At 38.2% G+C, this 18,707-nt stretch overlaps 1 protein-coding gene across 1 annotated transcript in view; it reads right to left on the reverse strand.

Annotated features, from left to right (window-relative positions):
- The window catches only part of ELOVL4 (ELOVL fatty acid elongase 4), a 31,749-nt gene extending 21,141 nt beyond the window's left edge, over positions 1-10,608 (reverse strand). The window contains exon 1 of the mRNA XM_047734303.1: positions 10,163-10,608. Coding sequence (XP_047590259.1) covers positions 10,163-10,262 — 100 coding nt within the window. The 5' untranslated portion in view covers positions 10,263-10,608. The remainder of the gene's footprint in view (positions 1-10,162) is intronic.
- Positions 10,609-18,707: the final 8,099 nt, after the last annotated feature.

Consider the following 18,707-nt stretch of genomic DNA (forward strand, 5'->3'; position numbering starts at 1 on the left):
CTATTATTTGCCCCAGATTCCCCTGCCTTTTGGAACTGTTTTCCTTTTCCCTATGAATGGGATTTTATGAGTATATCATACATACATATGTGTGTTTGATATAAAAAAATGATGCCTCACATCCTGGAAGCCAAGATAAAAATGCAGATAAGTGGTTTCCTTCTCACCCCACTTTCATATTTTGTTTGACTTCTCAGAAAAAGCAGTCATAAAACTTCCTCCCTTTGTTAATCTGGGAGTTCAAAGTCCAAACATTCCCCTTAGTGCCACTTAATGACCTTACAGATTTAAGAAAACTGAAATGGGAGGTGCCTGGGTGGCTCAGTGGGTTAAGGCCTCTGCCTTTGGCTCAGGTCATGGTCCCAGAGTCCTGGGATTGAGCCCACATCAGGCTCTCTGCTCAGTGGGGAGCCTGCTTCCTCTTCTCTTTCTGCCTGCCTCTCTGCCTACTTGTGATCTCTGTCTGTCAAATAAATAAATAAAATCTTAAAAAAAAAAAAAAAGAAAAGAAAGAAAGAAAGAAGAGAAAAGAAAACTGAAATGGTGTTTCCTTTTAGCAATAAATAAATAAATAATAAAAAAGATTGAAGCTACCATTGGAGCGTGTGTATATGTATATATATATCGGAACTGTGGCCATAGTCTTCTCTTGCTTACAGTTCTATAGGCTGAATATCCAATGGGTAAAGTATTATTTTACCTGAATTTATTCCTTTTCACTAATTACCAATAGTTTCAGGTTCTTACCCTGTGAAATTTAGCAAACATCTCCATAACTCTCTTTGAATATACTTTCCTTGTCCTAGCCAATCCATAATATAGAAGTCAACTTCATCTCAGGCTAAATACCATTTTTTATACTTTGTATATGTATATCCATGTATATGATTCAAATAAATAAATAAGTTTCACTTTTTAGTTTAATTGAATACAACAGCCCTTAACAGTACCTTTGAGTATTTCAGTTGTTTTTCTTTAGTTTACCTCTGGTGGTAATTGTTCAGATTTAATATTCTAAGTAGTGATACTATATAGATAAGATAGCACTATAAGACAAGGTAAAGTAAGAGAAAATATATAGGTCAGAGGATTGATTATTGCTTTCCTGCTTGGCTAGTGTGATGGGGAGACAAGAGCGCTGAGCTAAGAGACAAAACAATTTGTTAAGCCCATTTTCACTACAGTGTTCATCCACAAGTGACTTAATCTCTGTGATTCTCAGACTTCTAAAAATATGAAAATAATAATGCCTTCCAGGCCTATCTTCCAGGGTTGTGAAGTTCTTGGTAAAATTGTCCAGCAAAAAAATAACAAATGTTATTTGCTACTTTTTAGCCATTGGGTACTTTTTTTTTAGGCAACAGTTATACATTCTCTTTATAAAGCCATTTTACTGTAAGCTGAAAAAACAATAAAAGACTGTCAACAAAAATAAACTAGCCAGTTTATCAGCAAAATGAGTTTATGTGAGGATAGCAGAGGAATTACAATTTTGGACATGCAAACCATGGTGAAACATCAGCAAGCCCTGAGAAGAAAGGAGGAGAGCATCCTTTTAATAGAGGGAAAAACAAGTTGGGAGGTGTTGGTTAGAATGATCCATTGGAAGAAGGTGAGAGTTCAGGGTTGTGGCAACTTCTCATGGGCTGGGTAGTTACTGGGCAAGGGGAAAATCTTCCTCCTGCTGAGGAGTTAAAGTAAGCCTCTTCCTGTGGGTTAGAGTATGTAAAGTAGGCCGTGACAAGTGGCACTTGCCTGAGAGTTCTCCCTTCAGAACTTCCCAACTCCATTTTTAAAATTGTTATTTGTTTTTTTATTTTTAGTAATCTCTGCACCAAACATGGGGCTCAAACTCACAATCCCAAGATCAAGAGTTGCATGCTTTTCTTGTTTTTTTTTTTTTTAAAGATTTTATTTATTTATTTGACAGAGAGATCACAAGCAGGCAGAGAGGCAGGCAGAGAGAGAGGAGGAAGCAGGCTCCCTGCTGAGCAGAGAGCCCGATTCGGGGCTCGATCCCAGGACTCTGAGATCATGACCTGAGCCGAAGGCAGCGGCTTAACCCACTGAGCCACCCAGGCGCCCGGAGTTGCATGCTTTTCTGACTGAGCCAGCCAGGTGTCTCCCAATTCCATTCTGAATGGCTTTTCCTTTACTCATTTTCATAGAATCAATGGTTTTACAACTGAACACTGAAGAAAGATCATATCTAGAGGTACTATATTAATTTTATATGAAATGTTTTAAAAAATTATGGTAAAAAAGACATAATGTAAAATGTACTTAACCATTTTTAAGTATACAGTTCAATGACATTAAGTTTATCACATTGTTGTACAACCAATTTCCAGAACTTTCTCATCTGATAAAACTGAAACTCTATACCCACTGAACAACTCCCCATCTCCCCCTTCCTATAAACCCTGGCAATCAACACTCTACTTTCTGTTTCTGTGAATAACACTACTTTAGAGACCTTATATAAGTGGTATCATCAAGGCTCACCCATATTGTGGCATGTGTCAGAATTTCCTTCCATTTTAAAGCTAAATAACATTCCATCGTCTGTATATACTACATTTTGCTTATCCATTCATTCACCGAGGGATATTTTCCACCTCTTGGCTACTGTGAATGCTTCTATGAACACTGGTGTGCAAAACTACATGAAACTCTTTAACAATATCTATCTGTGCTTAAGTTTTCATTTGATAAGTAAAAATGAAAACAAAGCTTACTCCTTTGAATACTCGAGTTCAAAAATCACAAATGCCTTTCTGAGTACATCTAACAGGGAGTAGATGATTCCTTCAGTGGACTAATGCATTTGCGTTTCAAATTCCAAGACTTATATTCTAAGTAAAATGCAATCACAAAATATATTGAGAGCTATTTAAGAATAACAATATTCCATAAAGAAAAATATATGACAAAAACAAGATTTTTTAAATTAACATTTGGTTAAGGAACATACTTATACCAAAATTATTTAATTTCTTTTGTCTCCACATATGCTACAACCTATATATTTGCAGCAATTTTACAAGAATTTTAAGCCACACTTCCAAATATTAGAAATGCTCAAGTGCCTATAACTGAAAATCTTTTGTAATGACATAGGACAAAATTTTGCATTTCTTGTAGAAAAAAATATAAAGTAAGATTAAGGAGACACTATAGGAGACGTTATAAGGACTCAATAAAGTGGCCATAAGAGATGATATAGTTTCAACTACCTCAGGGGACAGGTAGCAATATGAAACCCAAAGGATCAAGAATAACTTGCCCCAAACCACATAACAAGCCATCCTTAGAAGTGGTATGTTACATAATAAATATAATGTATAATAATATATATTACATAAATAATATATATTAACCTAATTATTTAAAGTTATTGCTATTATTTTTTACAAAATAGATAATGCTTGGTTTTTCAAGAAATATCTAGATAATTAAATAGATACAGTATTATGGCAACAAACAGTGCTATGTCAAAGCAGATACTTAAATATCTGTTTCCCTTGTTTTTCTATTCCTTTACCTATTTCTTATAGAGCAGATAAGAAAGTAAAAAGGATTAAATATGAATCTTTTATTTGTTCTATCTTAGCAAACTAGTAACAGGTTTGTTGGGAAAGACTGGAATTATTGCACAGAGTGAGGTTTTAAAATCACAATCAATGTACGTTTACTTGAAATTGCTTGACCTATGTAAATTTTTTTTTAATTTCACATATACCCAGAATTTAAGAGCCAGCTGAGACCTTAGAAATTACCTAATTCAACTCTCTCAATTTATAGATGAAAAAAGTTGAGTTTGGAAAAACAAAAGGACCTGTCCAAACTCTCAGAGCTAATTAGTGAGACTAAAGCCTAGGACTAAAGCCTAGGACATATAAATTCCAGTCCAGTTTTCCTTCCATTCTTTATTTCATGCCGCCCTCTTCACTTCCACACCCATCACAATATTTCTGCATAGACAAGGAAGACAGAATTACATCTAATTTTATGTCTCTTGAAAGTAACTATTTTGTGCTAATAAATGATTTAATAGTTTGATTCCTTCATTAAATATATCAACATCAGCTGAATTTATTGCTAATTTATGACAAAGATCCTTAAAAGGAAAAAAAAAACACTCCTTACAACTTAGTGTGGCACCAAACCTTGTTAGTGTTTAGCAACCAGAATATATCACTATTTGAAATTATGCTAGATTATGGGTGCTATCTCTTGATACATATTAAAGCAACAAATACAAGAGTACCCCCTAGTGTTGGGGAGTAAAATACAAAGCTAAAAGGCAAATAATAAAACAAAGTTAAAATAGTTCAAGACAATAGAGTTACAAAAGGAATGGCACAAGGAAGTGCACTTGTAGTTGCTGAAGGGAAAGGGATCCAATGAAGAAATGAACTGCTCTAGGGTACCATGGCCAAGAAAGGCTTTGTGAAGGAGGGTTCCTGGAAAGATGGAGAGGAGAAAGGGCAATGAAGGCAAAGGGAACAGTGTGACAAGAAAAACAAAGATAGACACGTGCATGTTTTACTCAGTAGGGAGGTATCCAAGTTGCCTGGAACTGCATGTCAATGGGCAAGGATACACTGGCTGACCAGGTTAAGAAGGAATTTGTAAACTTGGTTTGAAAGGCCATGTGTTTCCTCCCTTCTCTTTTTTTAAATTCAAAACCCTGATGAGTCTTAAAACGTATTTGAATTCATTCTCATTCCAAGGGAAAATAAAACAATAGCATCTTGATTTTTAAAAGGGGAAATGTCCTGATCACGAAAAGGAAAAAAAAAAAAAGAGCCATCTACAGTGAGAAAAGACAGATTCTGACACAACACTTCTCTATGTTCTTATATGTCTAATTTGAAATAATAAATGACTCAGTTAATCCTAAAATAATACTTAGGTTAATAATATTAAATCACTCACTAATGACATTATCATGTGACTTGAGAAAAAAATCTAACAAGTTCAATTTTAAAAGGATGACCATGTCTTTGTGGCTCAGAAAGCCATCGTCTGATATAATCACATATGTAATTCTTAAAACCCTGTCTTCCTAAGCCAAAAAATCTAACTTTATAAAACTGTGTCCTGACACCAGTTTTAGAATTTGCATTGTTTTACCCTTCTGTAATTTCATCTGTGATTGGACATTCTATGATGAGGCTGCTGAGGAACAGACAAGAGTATCAGATATTAAAGTCTAAGAGTCTGCCATCAAAAATAAAAACCAACCAAACAAACAAAAAGTCCTAAAATGGTATGGACCTCCTAGAGGTTTCAGGGAGGTAATGAAAGAGAAGGATAACTCTAGAACCTCATTGAAAACATGGGTAAGGGAGATCCTAGGTTAGGAGCTGATGTTCCACATATTTCTCTCTCTCTTTTTTTTTTTTTAAAGATTTTTTTTTTAATTTATTTGACAGAGAGAGATCACAAGTAGACAGAGAGGCAGGCAGAGAAAGAGAGAGAGAGAGAGAGGGAAGCAGGCTCCCTGCTGAGCAGAGAGCCCAATGCGGGACTCGATCCCAGGACCCTGAGATCATGACCTGAGCCAAAGGCAGCGGCTTAACCCACTGAGCCACCCAGGGGCCCCACATATTTCTCTTTAATTAGCTGCCTAGAATTTAGAATTTCTTTTCTCAAAGAAACATTAAAAATAGTAACTAGGTTTCCAGACTAGGCTAAACAAACAAACAAAACATAATTTAGACAATAACAGATTAAAGACTATACATTGACTGTGACAAATACTAATACTAATATAAATATACTGTAAGACACATGTTCCTCTGGGACCTCGAACTCCCTGGGACAGACCTTTTACCCCAGCTTATTTGAGCTGAGTTAAATGTCCCTTCCCACAAGCCCCCAGTTTCACCAAGCAAGGGTGACTCACTGACTATTAAAAACATTCCCAGTTTCCATGAATTTTTTGTCTTTGATGCCCTTCTCCTTAGTCCATCTATCCAAATACTCTCTGACAATATACACATCAACTCCACATGGTGACAGTTAAAATATTCTAATAGAATCTTACAACTCAAGACTGTGGTGCAGGTAAAAGTGAGGATAAGAATAGTAAAGAAGGACTCTTCTGTCTTCCCTATGTGCCAGCAAGGCCTGATTCTGAGATATCACAGATCATGCCTTCAGACCATGATACCAAGCAAGGTGGAATAGCCATGACTTCATAAGTGCATGGGTGGCAGTGACCAAGTGTGCTCATTCTCTCCCCAGAGCCCACAACTATTCCACACATAGTAAGTGATGAGGAAAGAATAAATTATTACATAAGCCTTGCTTCCAAATTTCATCATCATCCTACAGCAGTCCTCCTCCTTCCTATACTACTCATCCCCTTCTGCCCCTCCAAAGTGAATTTATGGCCAGCTTAGTTGGCCTTCTATTCTCTAAGTTCAAATCCCAAGTAGACACAAATTTTGCATCAAAATATGGGCTACTATATCTGTGAACAGAGAGTAATGCCAAGCACCATCCCATACACACACACACACACACACACACATATATACACACGCATATGTGTGTAAATATTTCATGAACAATGGCTGTTTAAAAACATGTGGTCAAAAAGAAATACGGCAGCTCAGGAGATATCTGGCCTTATTGTAGGCAGCCTGACTATTAACTTTGCAGGATGCTTCTTAGCTAATTTCAGTTACACAAAAGGCTACTAATAAGCATTTATTAAAATAAATACAATGGATAATGTAGATAACTTGGGTATTTATAAATTGGAGAATATTAAGATTCACCAGTTTTAAAAATTTACATACAACTTTGAATATATATATAGAAAGAGAGCATAGAATCCCAGTCCTAATAATTTTAATGTACTCATAAAGTAAAGGAATAGAAGAATAAAATACAATGAGATCAGAGTTCCTACTCCCATGCCACTAGCAGGTATAAAGTTCTACATCAGTCTATACTTTCCTATTAATATAAACTGAGATTAACTTACTTGTTCAAAATATCTAAAAATACATGGAAGTAGAAAATTATTTTTCTTGTTTTTCTAAAAGTACAGCTTTTTCAGAGTTTTAGTATCATTGTATAAAGTATTAACAATTACAGTAAAAGTAAATTTTCTGTATTAATACTCTATGGGTCATATTGTATACTTGCTAGAGATGCACTTTTGAAAAGCCCACTTTTTTATACTTTGCTTTGAACATTGTTTTGTGTTTTATTAAACAGCACCATTTGATTAGGATAGCACAAAATGGTATTTTCCTAGAAACTGTTTGCCCTAGGTCATAAATCTCTGGAATCACCAAATATACTCTACAAAATCTATAACTATTCTTATCATGACAGTCCAAAGTAGATATATACTCCTTTACACTTAGGTAGAAACTTCAGTGAAGAGACATAGTTAATGAACAAATAAAACAAAGGCAGAAGCATGGAACTACATTCTAGGCATGAAAGCACTCAAGGGCACAGAGCCTAGTTCATATCTTGTTCTCTGAATAATCTGTATTCTTTTGCCACAGTAAGATTTCTCAAGACCATCTTTCTCTCCACCCATCTTTATTTCCCCCTCTTTCCAAACATCTGACTCATCAACTTTTTATTCAGCCTCATGTAATAAGGCTTCGAAATTCATTCACTCAGATTTTTGTGAAATTACAGCAAGAGGAGATCCTTGTGGAATCAGAGCATTGTGAATGAGTCAAAGAAAGGGAACATGGAGAGCATGGGATAGGGATGAAAGGAAATGGGAAACCACAGGGTACAGGTCCATTCTGCCTGAATCAATAAATATTCCTCTTTTCACTTTTTCACAGTAGCAAGGCAGAACAAACTATATCCCATTAAGCCTCTAAGTTGTTTTAAGAAATACCATCTACCAACATGGGGGGTTAAGGGGGTAGGAGAAGAATAAATGTAACAAGATGGGATTGGGAGGGAGACAAACCATAAGTGACTCTTAATCTCACAAAACAGACTGAGGGTTGATGGGGGGAGGGGGGTTGGGAGAGGGGAGGTGGGGTTATGGATATTGGGGAGGGTATGTGCTATGGTGAGTGCTGTGAAGTGTGTAAACCTGGTGATTCACAGACCTGTACCCCTGGGGATAAAAATATATGTTTATAGACTCAACAATCAAAAAAATAAATAAATAAATAAATAAAATCTTAAAAAAAAAAAAAAAGAAATACCATCTACCTACACTAGGTAGCTCATTACAGAAAGCACGGAAGCAGTCTCAGGTTTCGTAAGTGGATAGCCAGAGCATGGGTGAATACCTCCTTCCCTGTGACTTACTAGTGAGAGGTCACTTGTGTTCCAGTGGCCACTCTCATTTCTCAGGCTTAGCCTACAGTTATTATTTTATATACCCTTCCCAGGGTAATAGCAAGTTTTCACATGAAGCAACTACATAAAATTTCCTATTTCATTCGTGATATTTTTTACACCAGCACCATTAGGAAGGAATTAACCAACACAGAAAGGTGTGTTCTACCTTTGTGCTAAGTTTGTTTCTTTCTGAGACACAAGAGGTAGAAAAGCTCTGAGATAGGAAGGGAATGATAGACAGGAACTTTGGGGTGTGGCTCTGACTGCATGGAGATTGGAGAACTTTGACAATGTCTGAACTCTGAAGTATGCAAAGTGCAATTATCTGCCAAAGCTGATGTTCAGCTCCGCACAGTTGTGTAATGGGAAACCCTGATGCAATGCCTAAATAACCAAAATCACAGAGATGAAGGGAAGGGTATATCCTACCCAGTTTTTGTAGGTGCAGCATAACTTCAGTGTAACAGCACACAGAAGAAAGATTAAGGGAAGATTCCATTAAAAACTGCCTTTTAACCACTTTCAATTGCAATGTCTAATTAAATAGCTTATTTCTCAGTGCCAAACTTGAGATTCCTACTAACGAAGTTAAAGCCACATCAATGTCAAAGAACAAATTTTGTCACATACAGAAATAATTCCAGCACACATTTTCTCCACAATACAAATCCCACATATGGTAATCATGCTGTAACCACTGCTCCATTTACACTAACAACAAATACAAAACTACAAGGATATATTTTCACTTCTAGGGAAGGGAGGCAGAGTCACAACATGTAACATTAGTCTCTTCGGCTACTGGGAGGCAGTGCAATACTGCAAAAGGACTAGGTAATTTTAAATCATAAGAGCATTTCTAAAATCCTGTTGGGCTAACTTTTTATTTCAAAGGCCTTTAGATGCTTTAAAACCAAAAGCAATTGAAGCAAATTAAGAAAATAAATGGTAAAGTGTAAAAATAACATAATAGCACAACTACTTCCACTAGAAGAAATCAACCAACTGAGGATCCCTATCAAACTCCAGCCGCTAAAGGGAAAAGTTTGCTAATACAAGAAAACTATATATATGTAGGCTGCTGGACAACCTCTAGATGCTGCTGTAGAGACCCCCTTCCTAAAGACTTATTTCTTCCCCTCTATTTTAGCCTCCCCCTCCCCCTAACCGCACTGCACTGCGCAAAGCCATTACAATCACTTCAAACATATTTGCTGTTGAAAAGGCCTCAGAAACTGACATTCTTCAAGGTTCAAGAAACCATGGCTTTTTACTTTTTACTCCAAATTACACTATAGATGGATGAGCTAGACAAAATACCAGCCAGTTAGCAGGCTGTGTCAAAGCAACGAGGAGGCCGAAGAAGCAAAAACACAGCTACCACCAAAGCCCTCCTCCTTCCCCGAACGCCCCCCTCCCCCCGGCCATCTCGCTAAATGGACTATTACTAAATGTTAAAAATCAATCCTGTGCCTAAGTTAAAACTGTCAGATGAGACTGGGAGATGTGGGAGTAGGGCGGAGTGGTTCCTGCGACGAGCTCTCAGCAGCACAGACTCCATCTGATATGTCAGCTCCAGCATCCGAGAAGCTGAAGAGAGATGGAAGCTCAGAGGAAAACCGTGCAAACGTCGCGGGGGGAGGGGGAGGCCTTAACGTTCGGATCAGATTAACCAGTGCCGGATCGCGGGCCCCGCGCCCCGGCATCTCCTCTGATCCGCAGCATCCCAACAGCCGCAGGGAGCGAGGGACTGCAGGGCCCGGGACAGGTGTCTCCCCGCAGGGCCGGACGAAGACAGGGAAGGCAGCCGCTTTACCTGCGATGGACCAGGTCCAGCGGTAGAACTCCACGGTGTCGTTTAGCGCCGTGGACACCGCGTTGAGGACACTGCCCGGCTCCGAGTCCAGGAGCCCCATCCCGGCGGTAAGCGGGCGCCGGCGGCAGCGGGAGGAGAAAGCGGAGACACCGTGGGAGGGTTGACCTCGGAGGCGACGGCCGACCGAGTGAGCGGCAGCCGGGGACCCCTCTAACGGCGGCGGCCCAGTTGCGTCTCCTCCTCCTCCTCGGGGTGCCGCGGCGACAGGGATGCGGCGGCCGCGTCGACTAGCCGGGCGGAGTAGACGGTACCGTCCAGACTCTTAGGAGAAAGCGGAGGAGGAGGAGATCCCGCCGTGAGCGCCAGGCGCTGCACCAGTCTGTCGCCTCGCGCGGCCGCCGCTCCAATCGCCTCGGCCCAAGTCACGTGGCCGAGCGCGAGGCGGAGGGGCTACAGCCCCTCCTCCCGCCCGCGCGCTAGGACTCTGGCGCAGGGATGCGGCTGTCGTGGGACCGCGAGAGTCAGGTCCGCGCAGGCGCGTGCCGTCCCACACCTCTCGTCTCTCACCCTTTCCCCGGTCGCGCCGGAGCAAGACACTCGGGCCCCTCTTGGTTACCTACAACAGCCAGTCTCTCCAACCCTCTCCTTCTCCGCCCACAGGAGGAGGGTACGCCGCCCCTGCGGAGGGGTATGCTGCCTTCCCACGGGTGACCTCGCATCCGCCCCTGATACATCTTAGGAAACAGGACGGGGAAGAATGGGCGTTTTGTGGGCAAGGATGAGGTAGGCGAGGTGCTTTGGTCCTTACCTGTCATTCACTTCTATCTCCTTTGGGTTCTTTTTTTTTTTTTTCACCCCCACCGGCACATGCCTATCATGACAGGAGAAATGCACAAGTTACCCCTCTAAGTTAGCCAAGTGATATTTGTCTTCCAAGCAGCCGTGGTGGAGAATGATGGACTGTGGGGTCTACTCATTAACCAGTTTACAAATAATTTGACTGAATGCTTGCTTGTGTTTTGTAAACTCTTTTAATATACATGGAATAATCAAAGCAATATAGTTGTATTAAATAATGTCGTTACAGCTTCAGAGAAGAAGTAGGACCGAGAGGGGATTTAGGATTAGAGAAGTCCTCTTGGACCTGAAGGATTTGAGATGAATGTAAAAGGATCATTGCTTAGGAGACAAAGGACAATCTAGGTGAAAGTGGAAAAAAATTTTTTTTAATTTAAAAAAATGTTTAGATGGTAAGGTGGGAGTCAACAGGATAATCTACCCCTGAAAAGTGAACCTCCTGAAAAGTAGCAAATATACACTACATACAGTTCTTAATTTGATAGTTTTTGACATCAAACAAGACCTAGGAGAATAGTTTGGTAAACTTCTCACCTATTTCTTGCTTAAATACTTGACCTACTCTCTGTTTAACCTTTTGTCCAATTGTTGGTTTAGTATGCTCCCTTTAGAGGCCACGGAGTCAGGTGTGTGATTGCGTCTGCTCTTTGACACTGTTAAAATAATGTGAATACTGTTTTTTATCACATTTATTTGTTTTCCAGTTGATTTGGTTGTATATCCTTCGACTTTATTTTATATTGGAAACATCCTAGAGAATAAGAATTATTTTCGGTTCTTCGTTGAGGACTTAACCCAGTGCTATAAATAATAATATTTATGATTATGTCAAATTTATAACATGCTTATTTCAGAACTTGAAGACTGTTATAGGTGAGAGGAGCTTTAGGAAGAGAAAAGGTAATTAAATGTAATTGATTTATTGTCTCAAGCAACCACAATCTTCTTTAATGCTCTGTTCCTGAAATTAACCAAATAAAATGTAATTTATCAAATATATTTACCAGATTAAAGTTTTTGGATTGAATTATGGTTTCTCAAGTCTCAACCCCAAGTTTTGTGTATCATACTGATTCTAGTAGATATATATAGGTATAGATATATAGATATGTAAATATCTCTCTGTATATACATACATTTTTTTAAAATCCAGTCAAGTCGTAATACCTGGAGAGTAGATAAAGATCAGGGCTCTACTCATGTACTTTGATGACCTAGCATAGTTCAGTTTAGTTTGGCCTGCTTCTAGAAAATTGATTACTACTTTTATATTGTGAAATCCTGGATGCTTTTTATGGAGAACAGATCCCCACCCTCACCTGCATTCACACGCACAAAACATTAGCATCTTTTTTCCCCAAGTTTTTAAATTTAAATTCTGATTAGTTAACATGTATGGTAAAATTGGTTTCAGGTGTAGAATTTAGTGATTCATCGCTTACATATAACATCCAGTGCTCATCACAAGTGCCCCCTCTATTCTCTGTAGTTAAGAGTCTATTATGGGTTGCTTCACTGTCTCTTTTACTTGTTTAATACAGTGTGAACTTGTTAAAACAGCTTCAGACATTTTTCTAGCCTCTTTGTAGTAGAGGCCAACTTAAGTCCCTTTATTCACTAGGGGGCGCCTGTCACATATAAGAAACTCCTAGGCAAGTAATGACCAATCTAAGTTAGGGGTGGCACTTAACATTTCCTCCACACTACCTGGAAGAGTAGTAGGTTTATTTGCATTTATGAGCTATTAAATATACATCAAGAACAAGAACCCTAGAACTTACTCACTCAGAAGCTCTATTACCCAGCATAGAGACTAACAGTCCAGTACATACTCAATTCACAAGTGGTTTACAAATACTAAAGGCTGACCAAACCAAAGTCTAGCTAATCTGTGCAGAGGGAAAGAGACCTGCATATTTACTCACCTAGAGTGGCAGCCATTTAACCAAGATCTTGGTGGCATCATGACAGAACAAAATCAAATATAAGCATTCATAGTATCTGCAAAATTTTTAGGACTAGAGTTCTTTGTTATGGGTTAAATACAAGTAAGATAAAGTTATCTACAAAAACTGAGAAAGGATATGATTATAGTACAAATTGATTTTATCTAAAATAGCAAAGTATTTTAACATTTCTTACAGCCCATACAGAATTAACATAAATCAAGCTATCCATGGTTTCTCTAGTGTGTCTGCCTTTCCACAATGTCAATAATATCAGCAAACTGTGCTTTCAAAGAAAAGTGAACTTAAGAATCTGTTGAACCAGGAGTGAAAGCAGGTAGCTTGATGAAAAATTGTAGAAAGACCTTAAATCTTACAGAAGTAAACTGTAGCTAATACTTAGAAGAAAATGGAGAAAATCATTGGTAATACAGTTGACCCTTGAACAACACAGGTTTGAACTGAATGGGTCCACTTATGTGGATTTTTCCCGATAAATATATTGAATAAATTTTTGGAGCTTTTTAACAATTTGAAAGAATTCAAAGATGAATCACATAGTCTAGAAATATCAGAAAAATTAAAAGGTATGTCACGATTGCATAAAATATAGATAGATACTAATCTATTTTATCATTTGTTACCATAAAATATATGCAAATCTCTTAACAAAAGTTAAAACTTATCAAAACTTACCCACACAAACATTTAAAGACCATACATGGCACCATTCACAGTTGAGAGAAATGTAAACAAAGGTAATATTAAATCATAACTGCATCAAATTAACTAGTACATACTGTAGCACTCTAATAATTTCATAGCCCCTTCCTGCTGTTACTGTGGTGAGCTCACGTGTTGCCAGTATCTGCTTAAAACACTGTGTGATACTAATCATCTCTGTGTGAATAGTTTGTCTTTCCAGTAAATTGCAAATCACAGTAAAAAGGGATCCCTTAAGGTTCTCACATATTTTTCATCATGTTTAGCGCAATACTGTAAACCTTGAATAACAAGGTTATAAACATGGGACCTATACAAAGTGTCACTAGTGATGCTAGAAGTGCTCCCAAGAAACAAAGTCATGATATTATAAGAAAAAGGTGAATTGCTTGCTATATATAGCATAGATTGAGGTCTGCAGCTGCAGTTGCCTGCCATTTCAAGACAAATGAATCCGGTGTAAGGACTGTTGTTTACAAAAAAAAAAAAAAAATGAGAGAGAAGGGAAGTCAGGAAGCTGTTACTACAGCTCTGCCAGCAGGTGCAGAAACCTTGCATTTTTTGCAAAATCCCTTTCATCTTGTACTGAAAATGCAGCTTTTATGTGGGTTCAGGATTGATGTAAGAAGGGCATAGCTATAGATTCTAATATGATTTGAAAAAAAGCAGCTATTGTATGACAACTTAAAACAAAAGGAAGCTGCAGTATGTGATGTTGTGGAATTTAATGCCAGCAAAGGATGGTTTGATAATTTTAAAAAGAAGTTTGGCTTTAAAAATGTCAAGATACAGGAGAAGCAGCTTCTGCCAACCAAGAAGCAGTAGATGAGTTTGCAGACACCATTAAGGAATTAAGAGAAAGAAAGAAAGGAAGGAAGGGAGGGAGGGAGGAATCATTAAGGAGAAAGGATATCTGTTTAAACAGGTTTTTAATGCAGACAGAAGTGCCTATTCTGGAATAAAATGCCACAAAAGACGTATATTAGTAAGAAAGAGATGTGAGTACCAGGATTTAAAGCAAGAAGGGATAGGCTAACTGTACTGTTTTATGCAAACACGGTCAGGTTTATGCTCAAGACTGTTCGTATCTACAAAACTACTAACCCCTGAGCCTTGGAGGGAAAAGATAAATACCAGCTGCCAGTCTTTTGGTTGTACAACAAGAAGACCTGAACAACAATAACCCTTTTTTCTGGATTGGTCCCATTAATGCTTTGTCCCTGAAATCAAGAAGGACCTTGTCCATAAGGGATTGCCTTTTAAAAAAATTAACATATAATGTATTATTTGTTTCAGGGATACAGGTTTGTGATTCATCGGTCTTACACAATTCACAGCACTCACCAAGGCACATACCTTCCCCAGTATTCATCACCCAGCCATCCTATCCCTTTATTTTAGAGAGAGTGTGTGAGCAAGCAAGGGTAGAGGAAGATAGAGAACCCCAAAGCAGACTCCCCAGTGATCACGGATCCTGACAGGAGGCTCAATCCCAGGACCCTGAGATCATGACCTGAGCCAGCCACTTAACCACCCAGGCACCCTGGAGATTGCCTTTTAGCGTTGTTTTGATACTGGACAATACCTCTGGCTACCCAAAACCCCATGAGTTCAACAGCAAAGTTGTTGAAGTGGTCTCCTTGCCCCCAAACACGGTATCTCTAATTCAGCCTCTAGATCAGGGGGTCATAAGGACCTTTAAGGCTCATTACACGTGATACTCTGTGGAAAAGATGGTTAATCCTATGGAAAAGAACACTGATAGGGAGAACATCATGAAAGTGAGGAAGGACTACACCATTGAAGATGGATCACTGTTACAGAAAAAGCTGTGAAAAATGTCAAGCCCAAAGCAATAAGTTCCTACTGGAAAAAACCTTGTCCAGATCTTGTGCATGACTTCATAGGACTTATGATAGAGCCAATCAAGGAAATCCTGAGAGAGATTGTAGATATGGCCAAAAAAAAAAAAAAAAAAAAAAAGTGGGGGGTGAAATTTGAGAGCTAATAGACACCACACAACAAGAATTAACAGAAGACAACTTGATGGAGAGGAGTGCTTTTGAGCCAGTGCCAGATGGTTCAAGGAAGAAGACATAAAAGAAGCAGTGCCAGAAAACGAATTAACATTAGACAATCTGACAGAAGCGTTCGGATTATTCAAGACAGCTTTTGAGTTCTTTTATGACAGAAACTTCTATGACACATTTGCTTTATAATTAACAGTGGAAGAAAGATTGGTACCATATAAAAACATTTTAGAGAAAAAAAAAGGCAAAAAATTCAGACAGAAATTCCAGTGTATTTCTGTAAAGCTACACTGGGACACCTAGTGTGTTTGCCTCTCCTGCCTCCCCTTCCACCTCCTTCACCTCCCTCCTGAGACAGCAAAGACCAAAGCAAAGACCTTTCCCTCCTCCTCAGCCTACTCAGCGTGAAGATGTTGAGGATGAAGACCTTTGTGATAATCCATTTGCACTTAATGAATAATAATCATCGTTTCATACACTTAACAAACTTATCTGTTGTGTATGTATGTATATCTTTGTGTAAAAATCTCGTAACTGCAGCAAGAACTGTGAGTTGTTTTGTGTCATGATCATCATCATCATCATTGCTTAAGTATTCATTGTCTAAAACAAGGTATGTGGGGCTTGGACAGAGTTGGAGAGCCTATCCTTACATAGACATAAGGTGAGTAATATTTAATGATACCCCTATATACACAATTTTGTTAACTTGTCTAATTAATTTCTTAGCATAACTTTTTACAAGGAAACTTTCCGAATCAGAAAGCTTTATTTATTTGTTTGTTTATTTTTAGCGAGCTTTAGTTTAAAATTTTTGATACATGATTACTCTCTAGAAATGTTGTATCAATTCACAGTGCCACCAAGATCTATGAAAGTGTGCTTATATTCCCACACTCCATTCTCCTCACTGAATTTAATTATGCTTTGTAATCATTACCAATCTGATAGGCAAATATTATTTCATTGTTACTTTGTGGTTTATCATATTTATTGGCATTTTAGCTTCTTTCGAGAACTGCCTTTTTACATTCTTTGCACACCATTAGTTGTGTCTAATTTTCTTATTGATTTGTAAGAGATTTTATGTAATAAGGTTAATAAGTTTGTCTGCTATATATGTTGCAAGTGTTTTTTCCCAGTTTATTTGTCTCTTACTGGATTTGTTATAATACTTTTCAACTGGGCATATTGGAGGCTGGAAATAAGTTAGACTCACCTACAACCACCTCCAAAATAATTATGTATCAGAAAGTCTTGTGATCATTCTCAAACTGTAGAACCCCTGGAATTTCTAATTGACATTTCTAGAAGCATATGCTACTCCCTTTCCAAGGAGATTTCCAAGAATCTTTTTTTTTTTTTTTCCTGAGCTGTCCAAGTATGTTAACTGCAAATAGCCTGCATTAGGTAATCATCATTTTGGGGTCATCCACTATGTACACCTAGTATATAGTCTCTCTGTTATGGTCAATGCCAGTGTCCAGTCCTCCTTCACATAGCCATCCTTTCAGGCCATTTAGCCACACTTCTACTCATGTGTTACAGAACAGAGAGATAAATCTGCCAAACCATGGTATTTCTGCCAGTTTTTCCTGGCTTGGTTACACCAAGAAAAGTTCTCTCACTCTCAATTAAATATTGTTTGGGTTTCCAGTTCCTTCATTTACTACATCCTGTAACATATCCATCTTTACCAGTGATATAAACCTTGACCAAGAAATCAATAATAAATGGAAAATGTTGAGGAGAATGCTTCTTCACCCTACTCTTGTCTTCCCATTACTAAGAGTGAGTCTGGTTTTATTGTAGGAAAAGATAGACGGGCTCCTGAGGGGAAATTAATTCATTATTATAGAGGAAAGAAATTGGCTATTTTTTAAGAACTTAGTATAAAAATCTGACCCTTGTTTCCAGGCCAATGTTTAGCTAGTTCCAGAAGCCATCTTTCATGAGACATCCTGAAATTCTGGGAATGCCTTAAGGAAAATGACTGTATGTAAATGAATTTAAAGAAATTTTCTAGTAATGAGCTATAATGTTTTGGGCCCAGCAACTGTGCAGTGGGACATGCACACAAGATAAATAACTATACAAAAATGAACAAGGTCCTTCAGACTTTGTAGAAACAACTTTTTCTCTGAAGAATCCATACACAAAACCAAAAGACATAAATAGAGGGAAAGTATTGACTTTTTTTTTTTTTTAAATCTTGACTTTTGTACCATCACTTATATATCTGGTCCCTTTTTCTGTTGTTTTTTTTTTTTTTCTTTCTCACCAGCTCCTTCTCTTCTTTCTAACCTTTCAATGTTAGAGTTCTTTCTAGCTGCTTTAATTGTCTTCTCTTTTTCTTATAATCACACTTTCTACCTAAATTATTTGATCCATTGTTTTGGAATTAGTTGCCACCAGCTTATAACTCCAAAAATACATATCCCCACCCTAGATCCTTCTTTCAAGCTCATATCTTACATGACACCTTCTCTTTGATGTGCCTTAGACGTCTGAAATTCAGTGTACTAGAACCTGTTCCCCCCACACACACACATCTGTTCTTCTTTCATATTTCTGTATATTTCCATATATGCCAAAAGTCATTACTGGCACTTTATTCTCTCTTACCAATCCATGACCAACTCTCAGTTCTACATGCAAAATTTATCTTTGACTTCTTCCACCCACCTCAGCTCTTCTACATACACTTTAACCTAAGCCTCCATCATCTCCTGCACCTTAATCACCTCAATCACCTCTTAACTGAACTCCCTGCATCCATTTCTTGCCTTCGACAATTTATTCTCACAACAGTTTAAGTCCTTTTTTAAAAAATCGCACACCAGGTTATGGTGCTTCTTTGACTTAAAACTTCTTAATGCTCCCACTGCTCTCAGGAAGCTTCCAAGCCTCCACATATGCCCTGCCCCTTCTGCCCTCATCCTATGATGAAACTATTCTTGACTTCTTTCAGTTTCTTCAAAGAGCCAA

Source organism: Lutra lutra, chromosome 6, assembly GCF_902655055.1.
Source record: "Lutra lutra chromosome 6, mLutLut1.2, whole genome shotgun sequence".
In the NCBI taxonomy this organism is placed as follows: domain Eukaryota; kingdom Metazoa; phylum Chordata; class Mammalia; order Carnivora; family Mustelidae; genus Lutra; species Lutra lutra.